We start from the raw sequence: 20,293 nt of genomic DNA, 5'->3' as shown, positions 1-20,293 counted from the left end.
GCCCTCTTTTTCTTTTGTCCCTCTCACTCTTTCTCATCCTGTAAAATAGTCATGGACATGGACCATCTAGCTTTGATAATCGAGCAAATGGAAACCTACCACATGCAAGTCTTAATGGACAATTATTAAAAAGTAGAGATATGTTACTCTCAGTAATCAAATATTTAGACAGATTTTTAGAATTTTGGGCCAAATAACAGAGTCCAGTTCAAAACACAACTTATGCTAAAACAAACATTCAGATTAAACTTTTGTGACTAGGGATGTATCATCCTCAAGTTTTACTGGCAACAATTCTTAGCCAAAAATCCAAGCAACAAGTTAGTCCGGGCATTGAAAGTAAGCTATGTTACATGTTTGTTTTTGTATTTAGTGTATTGTTCTTGAATGAAAAAGGTTGAGGGGACCAACTGTGGCTATCCTACTTGGATATGATTGCAATAACTCTATCCATCAAGAAACCAATTTGAGAGGCGTAGCAAAGAATAAGGGCCACTGGCACTAATTCAGCTGAGTTGAGTCATAGGTTGACCTTAGTCCCACCCAGAATACCATGATTTTAGATAGTGGGAAGCAATAGTCCTTAAGCCCAACCAGCATCACATTGTTGCCTCCTAAGGTTTTTACTCAGAACTACCTAGTACAAATGGGCCTTGAATTACTTTCTATGACCATTAGTCTCTCAATTTGTAATCTCTAGAGATTGATGGAATTGCATCAGCCAGAGTCAAAACAAATACTCTGTGATGACACTTTAATTGGAACTTTCCAGCTGAGAAAATTCGGTGGATTGAAGGAAGCATTATTACAAGCACTCCATGATTTTTCCAACATATCAAGAAAAATCATGCACCACAACACAAGTGTCCGGACTAATGATAATTTATCATACAGCAGACCTCATTAGTGAGATCTTCACTAGGATCATACCCTATACAAAGGTCTTGAATGGCATTGTGTTAGTATCACTCACCGCATTAACTTTTTCATAAAATTTACCATCATTTGCACCAGATACTCATTAATAGAAGGGCTCTGTTGTACATCATGCTACCTAAGCTTGCACTCATTCATGTTTCAGTGTGTTTCTCAAAATTGGTTCAGGTATAGAGACAGATTGTGAAGAAAATCAGGCATATCCAATAATTCAGCAAAGAAAAAAGGAAAAAAGAATGACCCTGTTATCTTTCATGATTGATGGGGTACCTAGAGTAATTGAATTGGAATTTATCATTAATAGACTATGTACTTGTGAAGGGCACCACACAGTATCACAGATCTACTTCATCAAAGCACCATAGCCAGGAAGCAGGCATGGATTTTAATTCCTCTGGTAAATTTCCTTACAATTTTTTTCCTTGGCTGTAGCAAAATTAACTGTAGAACATCATTATGTTCCGTGAATAAATTTTGCTTTAACTTTTTATTAGATTAAGTTCGTGCCCATAAAATACAAATATATATATATATATATATATATATATTTTAAATATTCTGAATAAATCACTGATTTTATAAACAACTCAAAGCTCCAATCCAAAGAACACATGGTCTGTCATTGATGAATTCATATTTTGATTGTGTCCCCTATTGGTTTACTGACTCAACATCCCAATGCAACTTTTTAATGTCAAATAATGAGTTGAAAACATCTCATTATTCATCCATTAAAAGAAAAAAAAAAAGAAAAAGAAAAAGAAAGTATGGTCATTATTAGATTGGACTATAAAAGCTACAAAATAAATACAACTTCTGGATTAGGTATAGTTGATCTTGTTAGATCCATATATAAAAGCTAAACATAAATCAAGTGCTATCTGCTCATGTGCCTTAGCTGTGATTATTTTTAATTTTCATCAAATAATTACAATATTTTCACCTTTTTTTTTCTTGATCTTTTTCATTTGTTAAATTTAATCATGGGGATCTGAGTTCATGTTCATTTAAATTACATTAACTATTAAATTAAAAACTCATATAAATCAAATATAGATATAGAGTGTGTGAAAAGTATTACAATCCAACTCTCTAATATTCACTATCAAAAACTTACAGACCCAAAAAAGGTGAGAAAAAAGCCCACAGCATCCATTGCACTAGTACTACAGATGCAACTTGTAGATAATTACAGGCAAGCCTCTCTTATTTCTCTACTAAACTTTATCTACCTAATTAATCAAAACTCTTCCAACTAAAAAAAGCGAAAGCAAAAGCCTCTGTACATGTACATGAAATTGTATCATTCCAAGGATGCTTGTGAAAGGCTTTTTCTAAGCTGTGCTTGAACATTTTTGTGGTGTCCTTGGAGCTGCACCAACACAAAAAAAAATAAATAAATAAATAAAAGAAAATGAATATTGTATGGTCATTAATATGATAAAATAGAAAAATAAGTTAGCCTCAAGCAAGAAATAGAAAAATTACCTAGTCCAATTGCCTCCGAGCTTTTCATCAATCTTACCCTCTTGCATGATTCAACAAACATTCTGAAAATAAAAAGAATGAAAGGATTAATAAGTATAATTAATCATTTATTCTTCTTAAACAAAACTAATAAGGTTAATTAAAACAATTCAAATTATTCAATGTTTTACAAGGGTAGGCTTGGAAACTCACTTCCATGGTACATCCCCAACTAACATCCAGTCACCATCTCTATCCTCATAAGTAGCAACATATTCCACGCCATTTGCAGGGTCCATAAGCTTCTTCTCACTCAAATAATTACCTAAATCAAAATCAACAACAAAAAGACCAAATTAGACACAAAATTATACATGCTTAATATTGAAATACGATAATTATGGTGCATAAACAGAATATAGAAACAAGGATCTAGGTACGTACGAATTGTCAAACAAGAGAACATATCCTCTAGAGCACTCAACAGCTGCTGATAGCTATTGTACATTTCTAGATCAACCTTTCTTAGATATGGAGCTCCATCCACAGCCACCTTTATGAACTTGCAGCTCTTCATTACGTTCTTCCTTGATGCTCTCACAGGTGGCCACCCAACTAGTTGTGCCCTGCAAATAAATAAGATTACAAAATTTTATTACTTGTGCTTTGAAAAAAAAAAAATGTAGGTAGACATGCAACATGAATTTAAATATATTCCTCACTTTCAAAAATAAAAGTTAAGTTAGTTTGACTCATCAAAGTACGAAAAGATTTCAAAATAGTAAACAAATCCCAGATCTTTGTTTATCAGGAAAAAAAAAATAGTATTTGAATTTCCAAGATCTAGAAAAATAAACATGAGTATATAATCATTCTCTCAACGTCACCTTACTATGTAATGATATATGCATGAATTTTTTACCATAGAAATATGTAATACATGAGCTCATTAACCTAAGATAAGTTGAATGGTTTGGAAATCTTACTTTGCTGTGAGAGATTTTGTTGCACCACCCAACACATCATTCTCCAACTCATCATCACAAACTTTATCATGACATTTAACGTTTGATCTACCAAGGTTAAGATCGATGGTCTCTGAAAACCCACGTTTAGTGCCGAACTTTACACCGGTATCGGTCGTTACACGTGTCTCACCCGGCATCCCTAAGGTCAGCTCCGTCTCCTTCAAATTCAGGCCGATGACATCGGATTCCGGCAAGTAGTTTCTATTTTCCGGTGACATTTTGTCAATAGTGCTACAATAAAAAAAAAACAAGTCTCCCTAGTACTCTTCTTTATGCTTTTTTTTTTTAGACTAAAGTTTTTGAGACCCAAAAGCAAAAATAATGTGACTAAACATGTTTGGCTGTGTGCTCTATATATAATTTGATAAGAGGAGAATCTGGCCGGCAAAATGATTGAGCCAGTGGCAGGATGACACGTGTAAATAGAAGAGCGATTGTGATTCGCCCACGTAGGTGGCAGTGTTTGACGGAACCGTGTGTATTTGATGTCATTGTTCGAAAGTTTGGGCCCATGGTCGGCCCGGGTCCACTCTGTTTCATATGTTTTTTGAGGTTTTTACTTTTAATACTTTGGGGAAAACATTGTGCCTGTGCAGTACTCTGAATTTTCAAAACATGCCCGTTTGGTACAATTCATCTAACATTCCGTTGAAAGAGGTTTTTTTTTTTTTTTTTTTTGGTTAAAGTTGAAAGAGATTTATTGAAAGCATGTTAAAATATATTTGTACTTTTAAAAAAAATTAAAAATTAACTTATTAAAGCCGTACACAAAATTAATTAAAAACTAAAGGCTGATCCGAACTTGCCCATAGATTTATAGCGATAATACCTGTTTTTAACTTCAAATTTGATCTTGATCCATATTAAAAAGGTTTATTTTACGTTTTCATTGTGTCAGCATGAAGTGTTAAGATTCAAAAGTTAGCTATATGTATATATATATATATAGTGAGCTCTTTTTTAATGTATTCTTTTCATGATAGGGGAAAACGGTTGTTGTCATAGTATTTGGCTTCCGTGTGGCAAAAAAAGTGATAGCCGTTGTCAAGTTCAATTTTTATTCTTCTTAAAAACAAAAGTGTTCACTTTTTATTTTTTAATCTGTTCTTTTCATAATTCTAGGTGATAATGGTTGTTGTCAATAGTATTTGACTTCCGTTTGACACAAATTTATTTTGTTTTCTATTGAATTTTTTATATATATAAAAATTGATTAAAGTGTGGTTATGATAATATATATTTTTTAAAGGTTTTAAAATTAGCAAACATACCCATTTTTCATTTTCTCTCTTATTTCTCTTATTGTCGGGTTTAATCCAAAGATCTATTCCAGTTATTTATAGTTAAAGAAAACGTTTTTTATTGACAAAATTTAAAAAATTATACTAAATGCTTAAGCATTAAATTGTGTACCAAATGGGAAGAAATAGAAACAATAATATAATTACAAGTTCCGCAATATATTTTAGAATTGTTGAGATGATAGGTTATGAATAATTTACAATAAAGATTATATCAATGATGATTCCTATAAAAATGAACCATTCATAAATTAAGCACTTCAACAAGGTGTGAGAAAAAAACAATTATGAAAATTTATCTTGTATATAACATTATTCAATTGGAAGCCCCTTCATAACGATTTTTTTTTTTCAAATTCTCCTTTAATTTCTAAAAACATCTACAATATTGTTATAATGAAATCAAGCACTATTTAGTCATTTTACAATATCATTAGATAGTTGGTTAATATAAATAAAATCTTTAACTAAACTCCAAAGCCAGCTCACACTTTACACACACTCCATGTCTACAAACAAATTAACATTTATTAATGAAATACTTCAAAAAAGGCAATTTAAAGGGTGGAAATCAAGTCGAGAGTCTTAATTCTCCCAAATATCCAATCATTTTAGGGACTAAAGAATGGTTGATTGATAAATCACATTACCACGTGAAGAGAAATTGTAGGGAGAAAAAAAAAAAAAAAAAAATTGTAGGGAGTGAGATTGGCGTGTCAAGTGAATCCACGTGTAAATGACGGAAAATTATTTTATATATGCCAAATATGTATGGAGTGCGTCTTACACAAGCATTAAACATATCGGACCCAAAAACATCAACCTGGAAATGACATCAATCAATCAGTCATTCAGCAAAATATAAGAGAGAGAGAGTGTAGAATTACATCAAATCTGGACTACACCCAAGCGTGGAAGAGAGGAGATGTAAAATGACATAAACCACACCTCACACGTGGGTCCCACAAGACACGGGTGAAGATAGAGGGGTATCAACCTAGTAATTACACAGGAAACAAACTCTTGTGTTCGTGTGTGACTGTGTGTACAGTACAGAAGCTGAGAGGAAAGAAAGAAAGCGTAGAGTAGAGTAGGGGAGTGTGGGACCCACATGTTCCCGGGGTTCTTTAAAGTACAAGTCAACATTAACGCGAAAGTCCATGTGCCTACCAAATTTTTATTTATTTTTTTACTTTTTAAAAAATTTCGGTATGTGGGTCCCACACGGAGACAACCATGTGGTTATGTTGGTTTGTCGGGTTCGGGTCTCTTTCTCATTAACTATTCTATTTTTCCCTGAATGAATATCGGCTACTGCCACGTGCCTGTTTTTATTGCCACTCCGAACGCGGTTTAGGGGGACAAAAAACTGGCTATAGCAGGTCCTACAGTCTTACGAGTCAAGTAAATTTTCAGTATTTTCAAGTATAATGATGTGCATTCTCTATATCATAAATTGAAATTTTCTTTTCTCTCTCTCTCTCTCTCTCGTGTTGATGTTAAATATCATAAATTGAAATTTTCTTTTAAAATTCGATAGTTAATTAAGAGGAGACTTAAATCCTAATTTTAATGTTAAAAATAACATAAAGTATCAATAAAATTATGAAGTCTTTTGCAAAAAACAAATAAATATGTATTTATAAAAAAATTGTAACTCTTTTTTCTTTAGTAAACAGTAATACTTATTAAGATACGCAGAAAAATAATAATATTAGTGTTTTAAACTGGGTTAATAATACATTACATAATCAAAGTACAATTACAAAAGGGTTTAACATTTATAGTTATAGACTAGAATTATAAACAGCGAACATTAAATACACACAATAAAAATATATTTTTTGATTCAAAATATTAATTATGTCACTTTAATCCATGAAGCTTTTGAAAAAGATATGATGTTATCAATATTCCCCACTTTTTTTTTTTTTTTTTAATGAAATCAATACACTTGTCATCAAAGTTTATTACAAAAATCATACAAATCATGCTTGTTTCAAATTCTTACGTCTTTTATCAATAAGGATTTAGTCAAACTTGATTTATAAATAACACAAATCACACGATTCCTAGAAAGAAGTGGGGGAGGATATTTTCAAAACTTAAGGGATTAAATTGACACAATTGATAATTTAAAAAGTAAAATTGAATTCTAATATATATATATATATATATATATTAAAATTGATACAATTGTAACTTTCCCTTCATTATTAAAAAAAAAAAAAAATGGTTAGTTAAGATTGTTATAAAAAAGAGATGATCATTTATTTCAAATATACTAACCAATTAATTTATAATTAGAACAAAGAGAGAGAAAGTATGTTTAACTTATAAAAATATAGACTAAGTATAGGAAAAGTTAACTGATATTGTAAGAGCATTAGTTTAGTAAATATTTTCAAAAATATTTTATGAGAAAAGATTTTTTATGGTAGTTTTTTTTTTTAATATAATTTTTATAAAAGTGGTATTAAAACTTTCTTAAAATTTTCTATAAATAAATGTCATAAAAGCACCCGTTAATGAGAACCCAAAAGTATTAGCTAGTTTTCGTCTTTCATGGGATACATGCATAATGTCCTAGGCCTCCCGCATTTCCAAGAAATTTCTTTTGATGATGGTTTGTTTTTTAAATAATTTATTTTTAATTATTTAAATAATAAAAATTTCAATTTTTGACATCTGCTTCATAACGATTTTTCTTTATCATCAAACTAAAACTTTAGTTGGTTTTTGGTATAAATAGGGTTCAAACACCAAATCTCTTATTCCACCATAAGCTTCATAGCAATTTCTCTTTATCATCAAACTACAACTTCAATTGGTTTTTGGTATAAATAGGGTTCAAATGCCAAATCTCTTATTCCACCATAAAAGACTTTATCAATTGAGCTAATTGAAACACATTCTTTTAATTTAGATAAAGAAAAAAGAAAGAATTGGAATGATGAATTAGAAGGAAGAAAATACATTTATTAGAGATAAATTATGACTTGTTCGTGTTTAAGCTATTAGGAAATTATGGATTTAACCATTTAACTATTATCCTAAACTTTTGCTCAATACGTGAGGTCTAAAACATGAAATTTTTTATTTTTAAATGTGAAATAGAATCAAGACATTATTCAACATTAGGATCACTTGCTTTAATATCATAGTAAATTACTATTTGTCCTCAAAACTTGAACTATTAAGAAATGATAGATTTAATAATTCAACTATTATTTCTTTATAATTTTTAAATAATGCAATAAATCCATAAAATCCATTCCCAAGAATTAATTTAAAAGATGCTTGTCTATTTTATACAAACAAATCATGCATTTCTCCGTATGCAATAAATTCAACTATTATTTCAATGAGTATGTTATAAATTAACTCCTTATCTTTTTTACAAAATATTAGTACAATTGCAAATGTGTCAACGACCCCTTACACAATGTGTATACTTCTTCATTTTTAGCTGAAGGAGGAATGAACAACATTTTGGGTCATTGATCTAATCCATATACAGGGAGAAATTGTACTTTTTCCCCATTTTAGTATGGGGTAGTTGCGATGTCCACCTTTTAGTTTTAAACATAGCAATGCCTCTTATCTTTTCATAATGAACATGTTATTACAACATCCATTAGTATTTTCTGTTAAATTAAAGGAAAAATTCAATTGGTTTTGAAAAGTGTGTTTGGACAACAAACACATCACATACACAATAATGACCTCATATAGCAAACGCAACACAAACTACTCTATTTTGAAATGAATTGACTATAATTGTGGTTATATACTTCTAATATATATATATTCATTCATTCCCATCTACAAGTATTTGATAGTATTATCTAATTCCTCAAAGTGTTAGAAGGAGAAAGAAGAAAAACTACTACATTTGAGAGCAAGTGAATGTGGTCTTAATACTATTGAGCAAGTGAAGTATCTAAACCCGTGACTTCGCCATAATAGAGGTGATTCTTAACCAAATTGTACTACTCTTTGAAACTTGATTATATAGTGAGTCTTTCATATAATGGAGCTAACGCAACCCTTTCAATAAATATCACTTAGTGGTCCCAATTTTCTAATTTTGTTAAAGATATTATCTTTATTTGCACACACTTACATTCGTATTCATCGAAGTTGCTTTGCAAGAGCAACTCCATCACATGCATGGGAGAGCAAGTAGTTTGGGACAGCTATATGGCCTTTATGGTTTAGCCGAAGATGTGAAAACAAGAAATTTATAAGGCAATATCATTGGTACTTTTTCCTTCCAAATATCAATATAGGACAATTGGAAATTTAGCAACACACGAGCTTATGATATCTCTATTTCTCATCATCATGCTCTGTCACTTTCTTGATTTGATAAGACAGGCAAGCTTCCAATGAGTTGAGACCATTCTTATTTTTTGTTTATAAGGTGTAACTAAATGAGATGCTTTTAACATAATCACATGGACTATCACTATATGTTAGGTCTCAGTTTAGACTTTAGAGTTTAGACCCACTGCAAACTTTAGTTCACTTCATGTAGTGCAAGACAACCTGTATGTAAGAGGTTTTTGTTTTTTTTTTTTGGACAAATGTCTATGCATTGTTTGTTGCTTTCACTTACCAGAAACTATATCACAATGTTTACAAAAAGGTTGTAGCAACTAAAGCGGGTAAGAAATTAAAGTTGAATATTTTGAATCATTAGGGTAGGATTATCATTTTTTATTATTATAGCAAATTACACCAACCTCCTTTATGGTTTCACAAAATAAAACTCAACTAAAATATTCCAAATCAATGATACTTTACTTAAAATTTGTATGAATGTATGAATATAACAAATAATTTCATGCCCAATCACATGTTGAGTTTCCTAGCATATTATTATATTTTAAAAAGTTTTCTACCTAAGCAATGAATGCAATCACACTTTCCACTTGAGCATTGTAGAAGCATGACAATGTGTCAAAGTTTGTATAAATGTGTAGGGACCTTTTCCAAGAATATAAGATTCTGTTAAAGAAGTAAGGACATGAATTTTTGAGCATTGTAAAAGGAAAATTTACCACTGTGTACCATTGGTGTGATGTTCACTTTACAACTATGAGTAAGGACTGGGGTTCAAGTGTTCAAAAGAAAGTTTTACATATAAACTTATATTAGATTGTAGTAGAATTATATCTCGTACCACAAAACAAATAAAAATAAAAATAAAAGGGTAGATTACACAATCCTTCCTTAAGGTTTGACGTTTATGGGAATGACACTCAAGAGCGACTCTATGTTGGAGGTAGGGTGGTCATAAGACCACCTGACTTGGAAAATAAATATAAATTTTATGATTTGTCTACCCTTAAAAAATTTTTGACTATCTAAATTTTTTTCAACCCAACAAAATTAAATTTTGGTCCCCTTAACAATGAACCTTTCAAATATAAGGAAAAAACCCTAATTTTTTTTTTTATTGAACTAAAATTTGAAAGAAATGTAGTTTGCAGTATTGGTAATAAGACTACCATACAACAATTTTAAAATATAAAAGGAAATTGTAAAATTTTATGTATTTGTGATTTTCTTTTTGGTCAATTTATGCAGTTCTTTTTTTTTTTTTTTTAATGAAATTTTGTATAATTTAAGTTTCTTATTAACCATCTTAGAAAAAATTCCTAAAATCACAATTGATGACACAAAACCCCAAATCTTAAGATTTGAGAAAATCAACACAATAGTTAGTCTTTTAATAACAACAACATCAAATTCCAAATTTTGTAAAGATTTCCTTGACCAAACCCTAACCATGATTAATGAAAGTTTTTTTGGTTAAATATAATTATCAACCACCAAATCATGGTTATAGTTTAGTTAAGATAATATTTTCAAATTTTGAAATATTCTATTACTATTATTAATGAAAGAACTAATGTTTTGATTTTCCCAAATTCTAAAGGGGACTGAGTGTCAATTTCCCTTTAAGTTTGGGATAGAGTAATATTTTTTCCTCAAATTTTAAAGCAGGTTTTTATAATTTACCCTTAACAAAAACGTTAAGAGATGATTTTTGTCTTTTGAAACAATTGGAGGTGTGTCAATTTGTTAAACTTTAAGAAAAGTTTGTGTAATTTACTTTCCTTTTTAGCATATTTTAGACTTCCAGATCTACATCCAAATTATAATTATTATTTTTTAGGGGAATCTACACCCAAATTAAGTTGGTTCAAGGCCAAAATGGCAAAATACCCATTTCTCACAAACTTTTCAGCAAAATGCCTCCTGTCTGAAATTATTTAGGAATATGTCACTGTTTTGAAACTCGATTTTCTAAAAATCGAGTTTCAAATGTAAAACTCGATTTTTGGACAATCAAGTTATAATGAAATGAAACTAAAAAAAAAAAAAAAAAAAAATGGTTTGTGAAACTCGAGTTCCATTAAGGAACTTGAGTTTCTAGTGTGGAACTCGAGCTCATTCCTTGAAAATATTCAAGTGGAACTCAAGTTCCACAAAATTTTTTTTTTTTATAAGTTTCATTTCGCTATAACTCGACTGTTCAAAAATCGAGTTTTATATTGAAACTTGATTTTTAGATAATCAAGTTTCAAAACAGAGGCAACATTGCATACTTTATCAAGGTATATATGAAATGAAATGATTTGAAAATGTCACAAAATTTATATATATGTTGTCTTTATTTTATATTGAATCGATCATTTGTGAAATTAATTTGGAGAAGTATTATATGCATCTTCTGGAGAAACAGTTTATTTCCACAGGTGCTTTCTAGTGTTCCAAATTTGCTGTCTTCTCTTTAATTGCCATTCATTTTCCATTGGGCATATTCTTCTTCTCCCAATTAAACTTTTTTACTCATTTTCCGTATGTATTTCATGTAGACTAGCTTGTAATAACAGTGAAAGTGCTGTGCATGGTATCTATACGAATATGAAGACTAAAGTCGTGGTTTAAATTCAACAATAGCGGAAAAATGCTTCCTGAGTCGTGACCCAAAATGATGGCTTTTTTTTTTTTGAGCAAACCAAAATGATATCTTTGATTTCAAGTCATTGTCAATTGTCATTTATTTTATGCTGCTGTGCTGCTATTGTGAAAAGTAAAAAATAACCAAAGAAAGAAAAAGTTAATTTCTTGGATGACTCACTTGTCACAACTGACCAAATTTAGTAACGTTGTTCGTTCACGTCACAAATATTAAATATATATAAGTTGGCAACCCCTTTTTCAAAAAAATTGTATATAAAATTGTGAGCATTTTCCCTTCTTAATTAATTATAAACATATTGATTTGCAGTTACAATTATTTTTTAATTAAAAGTGTTGCTTTCTTATTCCACGCTTTGTAAGTAAATATTTTATCTGATACACTGAAATGGACCTCATGCAATGAATTGTGGAGCCCAAACTGTCTCCTCTTGCCTTTTCTAATTACCAGAAAGCTAAATCCATTGCAAATGAATGGTCCAAGTCCTAAACACATTCATGGTCATTGGTCACAATTTGTGTAAGATCTGGGATTACATTGAAAATGGAGAAAGACTTTAGGTTAATTAATTGCCTCTAATTCATTGGAAATTCCAATCTGACCTGATACAATGTTATATATCGTAGTGACACGTTATGGACTGTGTTATAGTAATACTGTAGGTCTAGATAAATTTATATTTATAAAGAAAGTTCCCCCACCCAATTAACGATGCAACTATATGATAAATGGTAGGTTTGTTAGTTGGGTTTTGATAATAGCAAGGTATATGAGAATGCAGATTAGATTCTGTACCCAGAATTAAACTAAAGCTTGATGTTTATTATGCCTTAATCATGTGCATCCCTTAGTTAGGACAAATGCAGTTCGTGTATGTGCTAAAAACATTAGAACATGGGCTTTTGTTCTAGAAATTCTCCATTTTCAGTTCTCATTATTCTTTGGTTAAACAAGTATTAACCTTGATCTTATGTCTTAGATTGAGTTTACAAGTTTTTCAGTTCTGGTACAACTAGGGATATCATGCATGATACCCAAAAGAATCTTTATTTAGAAATTCTCTTCTAATATACGAGTGTTGATACAATTATTAATTTATTAGCTATGTTTAGTGATAATATGGGATTATTTAAAATACAACATCACCAATAGGTCATGATGTTGTGATTGAGCACGACTTAACTATGTATAGAAAATTAGATACTGTATAATTTGTAATCATGAACGTTGAAAAGTGTCCCCTTTAGATTTAATCAGTTACGGCAATAGCCTACTAAAAGACTAAAACCTTTAGAGATAAAACATGTAACTGCAAGCAATCCAATGTCCTTGCCAGCAAAGATGAATTTTTAGTCAATTAATTTAGATCTCTATGATAGACTACTAAGAAGACAATGTAACCTAAAATAACACTATGGGTCCATTTGGATTGAACTTATTGTTGTTGAAATTGAAAACTGAAAATACTGTAGCAAAATAATTTTTAAATGTGTAAATAGTATCGTGGGACCTATAAACAGTACATAAACAGTGCATGAACAATGTTTTTTGTCCCCTACACAGTGAAATCATGTGATTTTATTGTTCATGTGCAGGGAGAAAAAAAAAAGTTTGCAAACGTAGAACTGAAAACACCACTTTCAGCCCAATCCAAACGGGTACTATATGTCAAGAGTCTTATAGTTCATTTGCACTACCCACTCTTCTCTATTTTGGAAATTTTGGATTTGAATTCCCCACTTCATGTAAAGAAAAAAAAAGTTAGAATTTTAAAATCTCATAAAAGATTTTTGTGACCTATATATATATATTACCAACCAAAACATAAAAAAGAATCTCTTCATCTATATGGTTGAGTGTGGAGTTAATTAAGTTGATGGATACCCCATTCTTATTCAAACCCTAAAGAGACAGTCAAAAAACCACCATAAAAAGCACCCGGGTATCATCCCAAGTTGGGCAATGACTTTTGTGTCATATCACTATCGTGTTAGCATCGGTACGTGCAAAATAATCCACAATAAAGAACAAATTGTCATTGTAGTTAAGAACATACATTAATAGTACGTCAATTATGACGAGACAACATATATATATATCTTTTCTATCTAGGGTCCTATCCCAGATTGAATTACACCAAAATAACTATCACATTCGTGATTTAAAACAAAGAAGTGTCTGCTTAACCAAATAAATAAACCAGCATCAATTAAACTGAAAAAACATTTAGGAGAGACATAGAAATGTGGTTAAATTCTTTCTCGAGCCATTATTTATTTAGCCACATCTTTTGAATTTCCTTTATGATCGGAACCCTTTGGCTGCAGTCCAAAACCCTTGGCTTCTGATCTCTTCATGATCCTAAGCCTCTTGCATGATTCAATAAACATCCTGCAAAAAATGATAATCACATGAATTAATTAATATGAAGGATAAAAATGGCTGAGAGGAACTTAATTGAGCTATAACTTGTTGATGAACAAGCATGTAATAAAATATGTTAATTACTATGATCATCCATGGTGAAAGGTCCAAAGAAATTTTGTGGCATATTTTTCAATTGTAATTTGCTCATCAACTTTGAAAATGTGGCCAAGAAGCTTCTTCCTAATAATGCGTGTTTTGGCTGGGCCAGGTATGGTCTTGAAGGACAATACTGTCACCAATGCAACACCATCATGAGGAATTCAATCATGTGGGTTGCACGTGGTCCAACATAAGGGTGTACAACTTTGATGTTTTATTGAATCTGTGTCACTATCTTCTTCATTGATGGGGAAAAAATGTTCTCAAGTGTGTAAATTTCTTACTAGGAGACCAAGAATTAACCCTAGTAAGCACGCCGCTTTTGTAGACTAATTAAAGAAAGTTATTATGCTTTAAGTTATTTTAATTAAGACTAATACACACTCTCAAGTTGACCCTTTGTGAGTTGATTCTTGGCTTTTGTCGGATTAGTGCTTAATTTCATCATCAGAGACAAGCTTTTATTATGGTAATTCTGATCTCAATTTTGAGGCAACTAGCTAGCTTTTCTAGGGGTGCCACTTGGTTTCAAACATAGAATAATAACAAAGGTGCTTTATTTATTTATTTATTTATTTTCCCATTCAATTAATTAGGTGCACTATAGGAACCTTTGCTTAGTAAACACGGAGCAAGAATTGACTAAATAAGAACCTTCTTCATGTCGGGTTGGGTCAAATTGACTCATAATTAGCATGTCTACTAAAATTCACTAGATGAAAAACAAAGCAGATGAGAAAGTGTTGGGATTTGGATCCATGAGAAATAACGTTTTGAGATATCTTAATTTTAAGGCTTAAGAATTAAGACGTGGATTAAGGCTTAATATGTTCTTGTCGACCAAAAATGACGTCATAGAATGGCTAACTAAGATTAACTATGACGAGGAAATTAAATGGTTTTATTTACCCAATCCATTTATATCCAACCAAATTTTCTCATTTGACACCCCTAATAAATTGTTAAGATTTTTTTCTTTTCTTTTTATGAACTTTAACTTTATACATCAAACATGAGTTTATTGATAAAATTGTTAGTAACATATAATCTACACGAAATTTGATGTGCATGTTAATAAGAATGAAAATGTGCATAATAAGGGTAAGATTTTTAGAATATTAATCAAATTAAAAGTTGCAGTGATATAATATTCATAGAGTTACGCTAACTTAATATGCCCCTTTATATAAATGAGGATCAAAATAAATAAATAAATAAAAAGAAAAGAAATAAAGACAAGGATGTTAAGGAAAAGGTAATTTTCTCTCAATATTTACTCATGCATATATATATGGTTTACATATTATAAGAGAGATGATGCATACATTGAATATATAATATAAATATAATTATGGTAAGTTAAATGTTTTGTATCTCTCTATAGTCTTTACTCAAAAAAAAAAAAAAAAAAATGTTTTGTATCTCAATAATATTTTCTTGTTCTTCTAAAAGTTGAGAAACTTATGTTCAAATCCCTTGGTCTTACTTGTAAGAAAATTAAAGAAAATGTTGGGATGGGGGAAGCAAGAGATCACTAGACAATACATTTGTGTGATTAGAGTTAATGTTCATTTTTAAGATTTTTTTAATTTGTAATCTTTATTATGGCTCCTAACACTCATACCAAAAAAAAAAAAAAAAACAATATTTTGAAATTTGTAAGATACAATATTATATGAAAGGAGAGAATACACCATTATTATAGTCCCAAAATATTGTACAATTACTCCTAGGAAGTAAGCTATTAGTAGATTAATTTGTACAATTTATACATGCAATGTGAATGTAATTCGAACTTGTAAATGTAAATGCTATATGTGGCGTAATATAGACGTGATGATTTCAATAAATAAAAGTATGTATATATGAATATTAGTTGGGAAGACTTACTCCCAGGGAACATCTCCCATTAGCATCCAGTCGCCGTCTTTGTCTTCATAAATGGGAACTTGTTCAGAATTCTCCATATCCTTTAATGATTCGCCTGTCAACACATAATATACCACTATTTCATGCCCTTTTTTTTTGGGGGGGGGGGGGGGGGGGGTGTGATTATTTATCTTTAACTAATACAAAGAGAAGAGGGATTTAATATGTGTAATTTTGTTCTTATTCTTTGTTTTATTTGGATCAATTGAAGACTCTCCTCTTTAAAAAATTATATCCACAAGTGTTTAACGTTTCAAAGGTTAAAAAAAAAAAAAAAAAAAAAAAAAAAAGTATCATTAAACTACAAAAACCAATGGCGAGAGACTTGGTTCATGACTAATCTATTTTATACAATTTTCAATTTACATAACTTGTTCACCTGCATATCAACTGTAAATTAATTTTGCAAATAATTAATTTTTCAAAGATACTTTGGACAACAAATTTGATACACATTAATATCAAGAATAAAATTCTTCAAAATTAGTTGACAAAATTTTCATATAGAAAAGGTCAGTTTATTTGAAAAGGATCGAATTTCTTAAAATTTTTTGAATCCATACCATATTTTTCATTTTCCCCCATGAATACCCGTGGCTTTTCTATCGTTAAGAAAAAATAGGGGTAAAAATACTAATGACATTTGTGAATAAGCACATGAGGTTTAGAGATAGGGATATGCATACACACACAAACAAAATGATAAATAAAATTACTGTAGGGTAAATTTTGTTACTTTGGTTCATATATACTATTTTCATCTCCTCTCTCTCTCGGAAGAATAAATGAACTGTAAAAACATAAAACTCCGACTATATTTATTGCAATTTTTGCATGGCTAAATGTTTCAAACTACGACCTAGCTTACACAAAAGCTTTAGTTATAAGCCGTGACTGTCAACCCTAGACTAAAAAAATTTAAGAACCAAAAAATGAGAGCACTTACCAATGCCAAAGCAATCGAAGAGCTTCTCCAATGCTTCCGCAAGATCCGAGTAACCTTTGTGCATGCTCAAATCAACTTTGCGCAGAAAAGGTGCCCCATCCATGCTAACTTTCACATACATTTTCGATGTTTCAAGGCGATCTTTCTCTTGAAAATTATTCTTTCTCCTGTATGAACACACTGGAGGCCACCCCACAGTTTGGTTCTTTGTTTGAGTTAATTTCCAGTCAGTGGAGCTATTGTCAAGATCACCGGAAATATCTGAGAACACCCTCTTCTTTTCATTCTTGTCCACTAAAATTGGCGCACTACCACCTGGTAGACCCAATCTGAGCTCTGTAATTTCAAGTCCAAGACCTTCTTTCTCCATTATTTTCGGAATTGGGTATTGCTTTTCTTTTTTTCTTTTTTCTTTTGGTTCTTTGGTTATGCAATTTTCTCTTTGATACAATTTTTCTTGATGGGATTTTATAATAAAAGTGACTAAAACGGCTAGTTCTTATACATGGTGAATGAATAGAAGACAGAGTGGAAGAAATGACAGGTCAACTAAGACTTAGTGGTCGGTCACATGAGAGGCAAATGTGGGGACTATGTGCCTCCTTCAAACACCAATAAAGGCAGGCACCATAAGTTAAGTATGGGACAGATCGTAGGGCTGTTGTTGTTTATTGATTTGGAGGGATTTAATCTTGGCCGTGTGATTTGGTGATTGGGAACAAGCCATGTGATTTGCCTGATTGAAGGGGTCCTTGCAAATTGCAATAAATTATAAAAGAGGGAGTAGCTAGACAACCATGATGAACGGAAGTATATATGTTTTGGGAAAAAAAAATACAATTTCCAAGTAATATCAATTTTTATTTTTATTTTTTATAGAATTTCAATCTATGGTATTCGTTTTTGTGATTTTTGCTCTTTATTATCAAACTAAAATATTAAATGGGGTTTGGTATGGGCAGAAATTGAATTCAAATCTCTTATTCAAGTATTAGATATTTTACTAATTAAACTAACTGAAACTTACCATGTAATATCAATTGATAATTGTCATTCATATTTGCATACATGAATATAGTAGTATGATTACAAATGAGTCTATGTTATCTTTATGCTAAAATATGAACATTATATGTTTTAAAACATGAATGATCGCGTGCATTTATTGATATGATTATGAAGGTTAAAAATAACTTATTTCATTTTATGATATCATCATTTACTTTTTTTTCATATATGATCTAGCTCATGAGTCAAAGTATGAAACTATGAATTGGTCTTGCCGGCAGGACGCAAAGCACTTAATTCTTCATGTGGGGAATCCCATGTGAATCAAATTGATCATATTCCCCCTTGTATGTTCAAGGACTTTCAGAAACGCGTAAGAATATTGCTATATAAAAAATCAAAATACATAGTTTTCCAACCTTGACTTTGAGTGACAAAAGAAGAAAAAAGTGGGACTTGTAAGTACTAAACTTTGATTCTCACCGATAATCAAGTATTTAAAAGAAAAATAAAATCAAATATATAGATTAAACCTTAATTTTTTCTTTTGGTTTAGAACTCTTTATCATAATCCAAGAAAAGATGAGGGATCTGTACCCCACCACGCTTGCCTCCCTTATTTAATTCTCTTTTATTTCCAAACGTGTTAACCGCTAGTCTGTCCATTTTTTGCTGCTTTACCACCAAGCACAACCTTTTGCTTGTCTAGATATGTTTGCCACCAATATAGGCAATGGTCAAGAATAGAACTAACTTTTAGGGAATGGCTTTGGTTTTGCAACTTAAGTATGATAGTTCAGTCCCAGCTCTTGTCCATAGGCTCAAGTTTCAGCCTCACTGATCATGTTCACACATCCATTTAGTGACTGAAAGTTAGGTCTGGCCATTGTTTGTGCTTCGTGACCAAGGTTTTATCCAAGTTAGGTCCTTTAACATGAGACACTACTCTGCAGCATATTTCATTTGATCAAGAAAGGACATCGAAATGTTTGCTACTTTCTTGCATGGTGTGGAAATTATATGTGAGAAAACTAACCAAATAGACAAAGAAGATTCATCTACAGAAGGGTTAAGTCGACCCAAATCATACTATTCATCTACATTAATCATATTATACTAGTGCTTATAATCTCTGGATCCCACATTAAGGAAAACCCTAACATGAGCCAAAAGCATGGGGTTGTACGCATGTTCTGACCGCAACTTGTCAACTCAGTGTTCGTGTTCAACACTATATATGTGGGAACCATTCTATAATGGCTGTCACACTTACTACGGAACCACCTCGATCATGCTCCTAAAAGGAACCACCGCACCTGGGTACCACATGTTCAGGGGCGGAGCTAGAAATTTTCCTTTGGGGGGGCCAGCCAAGACTAAATGATCATATTGATTAACAAGAGATATGTGTGTGTATCTATGTATCTGTGTATGACCCACTCATTACTGGACAAATTTGTCAAACACAGACAAAATTGTTAGTTTTGGCATGTGTATGAGATTTTTCAAATAAAATTAGTGGTACCATATATTGGACTATGAAGATTTATGCATCTAATCTAGTAGTAGATGTGTTTGTCATACCAAAGCTTACTTAAATATGGTTGTCTTAGTATGTTAGTATGAAATACTAAATATAAATAATGAATTAGACTATCAATTGGATTAATAAATAAGGAGAAAAAAAAAATATCAACCATAATATAAATAAATAGAAATTGAAATTGAACTTAGATAAAAATGAATAGAGTTTGATGTAAAATAGAAATGATGAGGAGAAGAAGAAATGGAGGACTAGAGAGATTAAGGAACACTTTCACTGTGAGTGATGAGGTAGATGGAATATACAAATTGAAAAGGTGAAGTAATAACGTTTTATAAAGGAAGCTACAGCCCAATAGTAAAAATTATACAAGTTGGGCTTGTTTGATGACGTGTTGGGGGAGGAGAGATGGAGAAAGACTAACAAAAGGTCAAAATAATTGAATAAATTTGAATGAATCAAGGAGACTTGAGGGGGCCAATGGTTTCATTTGAAGGGGCCAAATCTGAAAAAAATTCTTTAGGGCCTATTTTTTACCAACTATAAAAAAAAAATTTGAACATTTTTGGGGGGGCCATGGCCCCCCCACAGTATAAGGTGGCTCCGCCCCTG

At 31.1% G+C, this 20,293-nt stretch overlaps 2 protein-coding genes across 2 annotated transcripts; both read right to left on the bottom strand.

The window, feature by feature from the left end:
- Nucleotides 1-2,000: 2,000 nt before the first annotated feature.
- Nucleotides 2,001-3,760, bottom strand: LOC115988806 (auxin-responsive protein IAA17-like). The gene is made up of 5 exons (XM_031112420.1): nt 3,390-3,760; nt 2,848-3,029; nt 2,617-2,728; nt 2,425-2,486; nt 2,001-2,308 (listed from the first exon to the last, which is right to left on the bottom strand). The coding sequence occupies exons 1-5, from the start codon at nt 3,647-3,649 to the stop codon at nt 2,271-2,273; spliced, it is 654 nt and encodes a 217-aa protein (XP_030968280.1). The 5' UTR covers nt 3,650-3,760; the 3' UTR covers nt 2,001-2,270.
- Nucleotides 3,761-13,738: 9,978 nt separating this feature from the next.
- On the bottom strand, nt 13,739-17,581 carry LOC115992442 (auxin-induced protein IAA6-like). Its single transcript, XM_031116639.1, has 3 exons — nt 17,131-17,581; nt 16,146-16,239; nt 13,739-14,120 (listed from the first exon to the last, which is right to left on the bottom strand). The coding sequence occupies exons 1-3, from the start codon at nt 17,498-17,500 to the stop codon at nt 14,003-14,005; spliced, it is 582 nt and encodes a 193-aa protein (XP_030972499.1). The 5' UTR covers nt 17,501-17,581; the 3' UTR covers nt 13,739-14,002.
- Between the last annotated feature and the right edge of the window lie 2,712 nt (nt 17,582-20,293).

This window comes from Quercus lobata, chromosome 5, assembly GCF_001633185.2.
Source record: "Quercus lobata isolate SW786 chromosome 5, ValleyOak3.0 Primary Assembly, whole genome shotgun sequence".
NCBI classification, from domain to species: Eukaryota; Viridiplantae; Streptophyta; class Magnoliopsida; order Fagales; family Fagaceae; genus Quercus; species Quercus lobata.
The sequence above is the reverse complement of the archived record's forward strand: the minus strand, read 5'-3'. Positions and strand labels throughout refer to the sequence as shown.

What these genes read in the sequence shown, in the direction of transcription:
- LOC115992442 (XM_031116639.1), bottom strand. Translation starts at nt 17,500, where the DNA reads ATGGAGAAAGAAGGTCTTGGACTTGAAATTACAGAGCTCAGATTGGGT. An exon ending in CTTCGATTGCTTTGGCATTG is followed by an intron (nt 16,240 to 17,130) that starts GTAAGTGCTCTC and finishes ATGTGTTGACAG; the next exon opens with GCGAATCATTAAAGGATATG. An exon ending in ATGGGAGATGTTCCCTGGGA is followed by an intron (nt 14,121 to 16,145) that starts GTAAGTCTTCCC and finishes CATTTTTTGCAG; the next exon opens with GATGTTTATTGAATCATGCA.
- LOC115988806 (XM_031112420.1), bottom strand. Translation starts at nt 3,649, where the DNA reads ATGTCACCGGAAAATAGAAACTACTTGCCGGAATCCGATGTCATCGGC. An exon ending in ACAAAATCTCTCACAGCAAA is followed by an intron (nt 3,030 to 3,389) that starts GTAAGATTTCCA and finishes ATTTATTTGCAG; the next exon opens with GGCACAACTAGTTGGGTGGC. An exon ending in CTCGGAGGCAATTGGACTAG is followed by an intron (nt 2,309 to 2,424) that starts GTAATTTTTCTA and finishes GTGTTGGTGCAG; the next exon opens with CTCCAAGGACACCACAAAAA.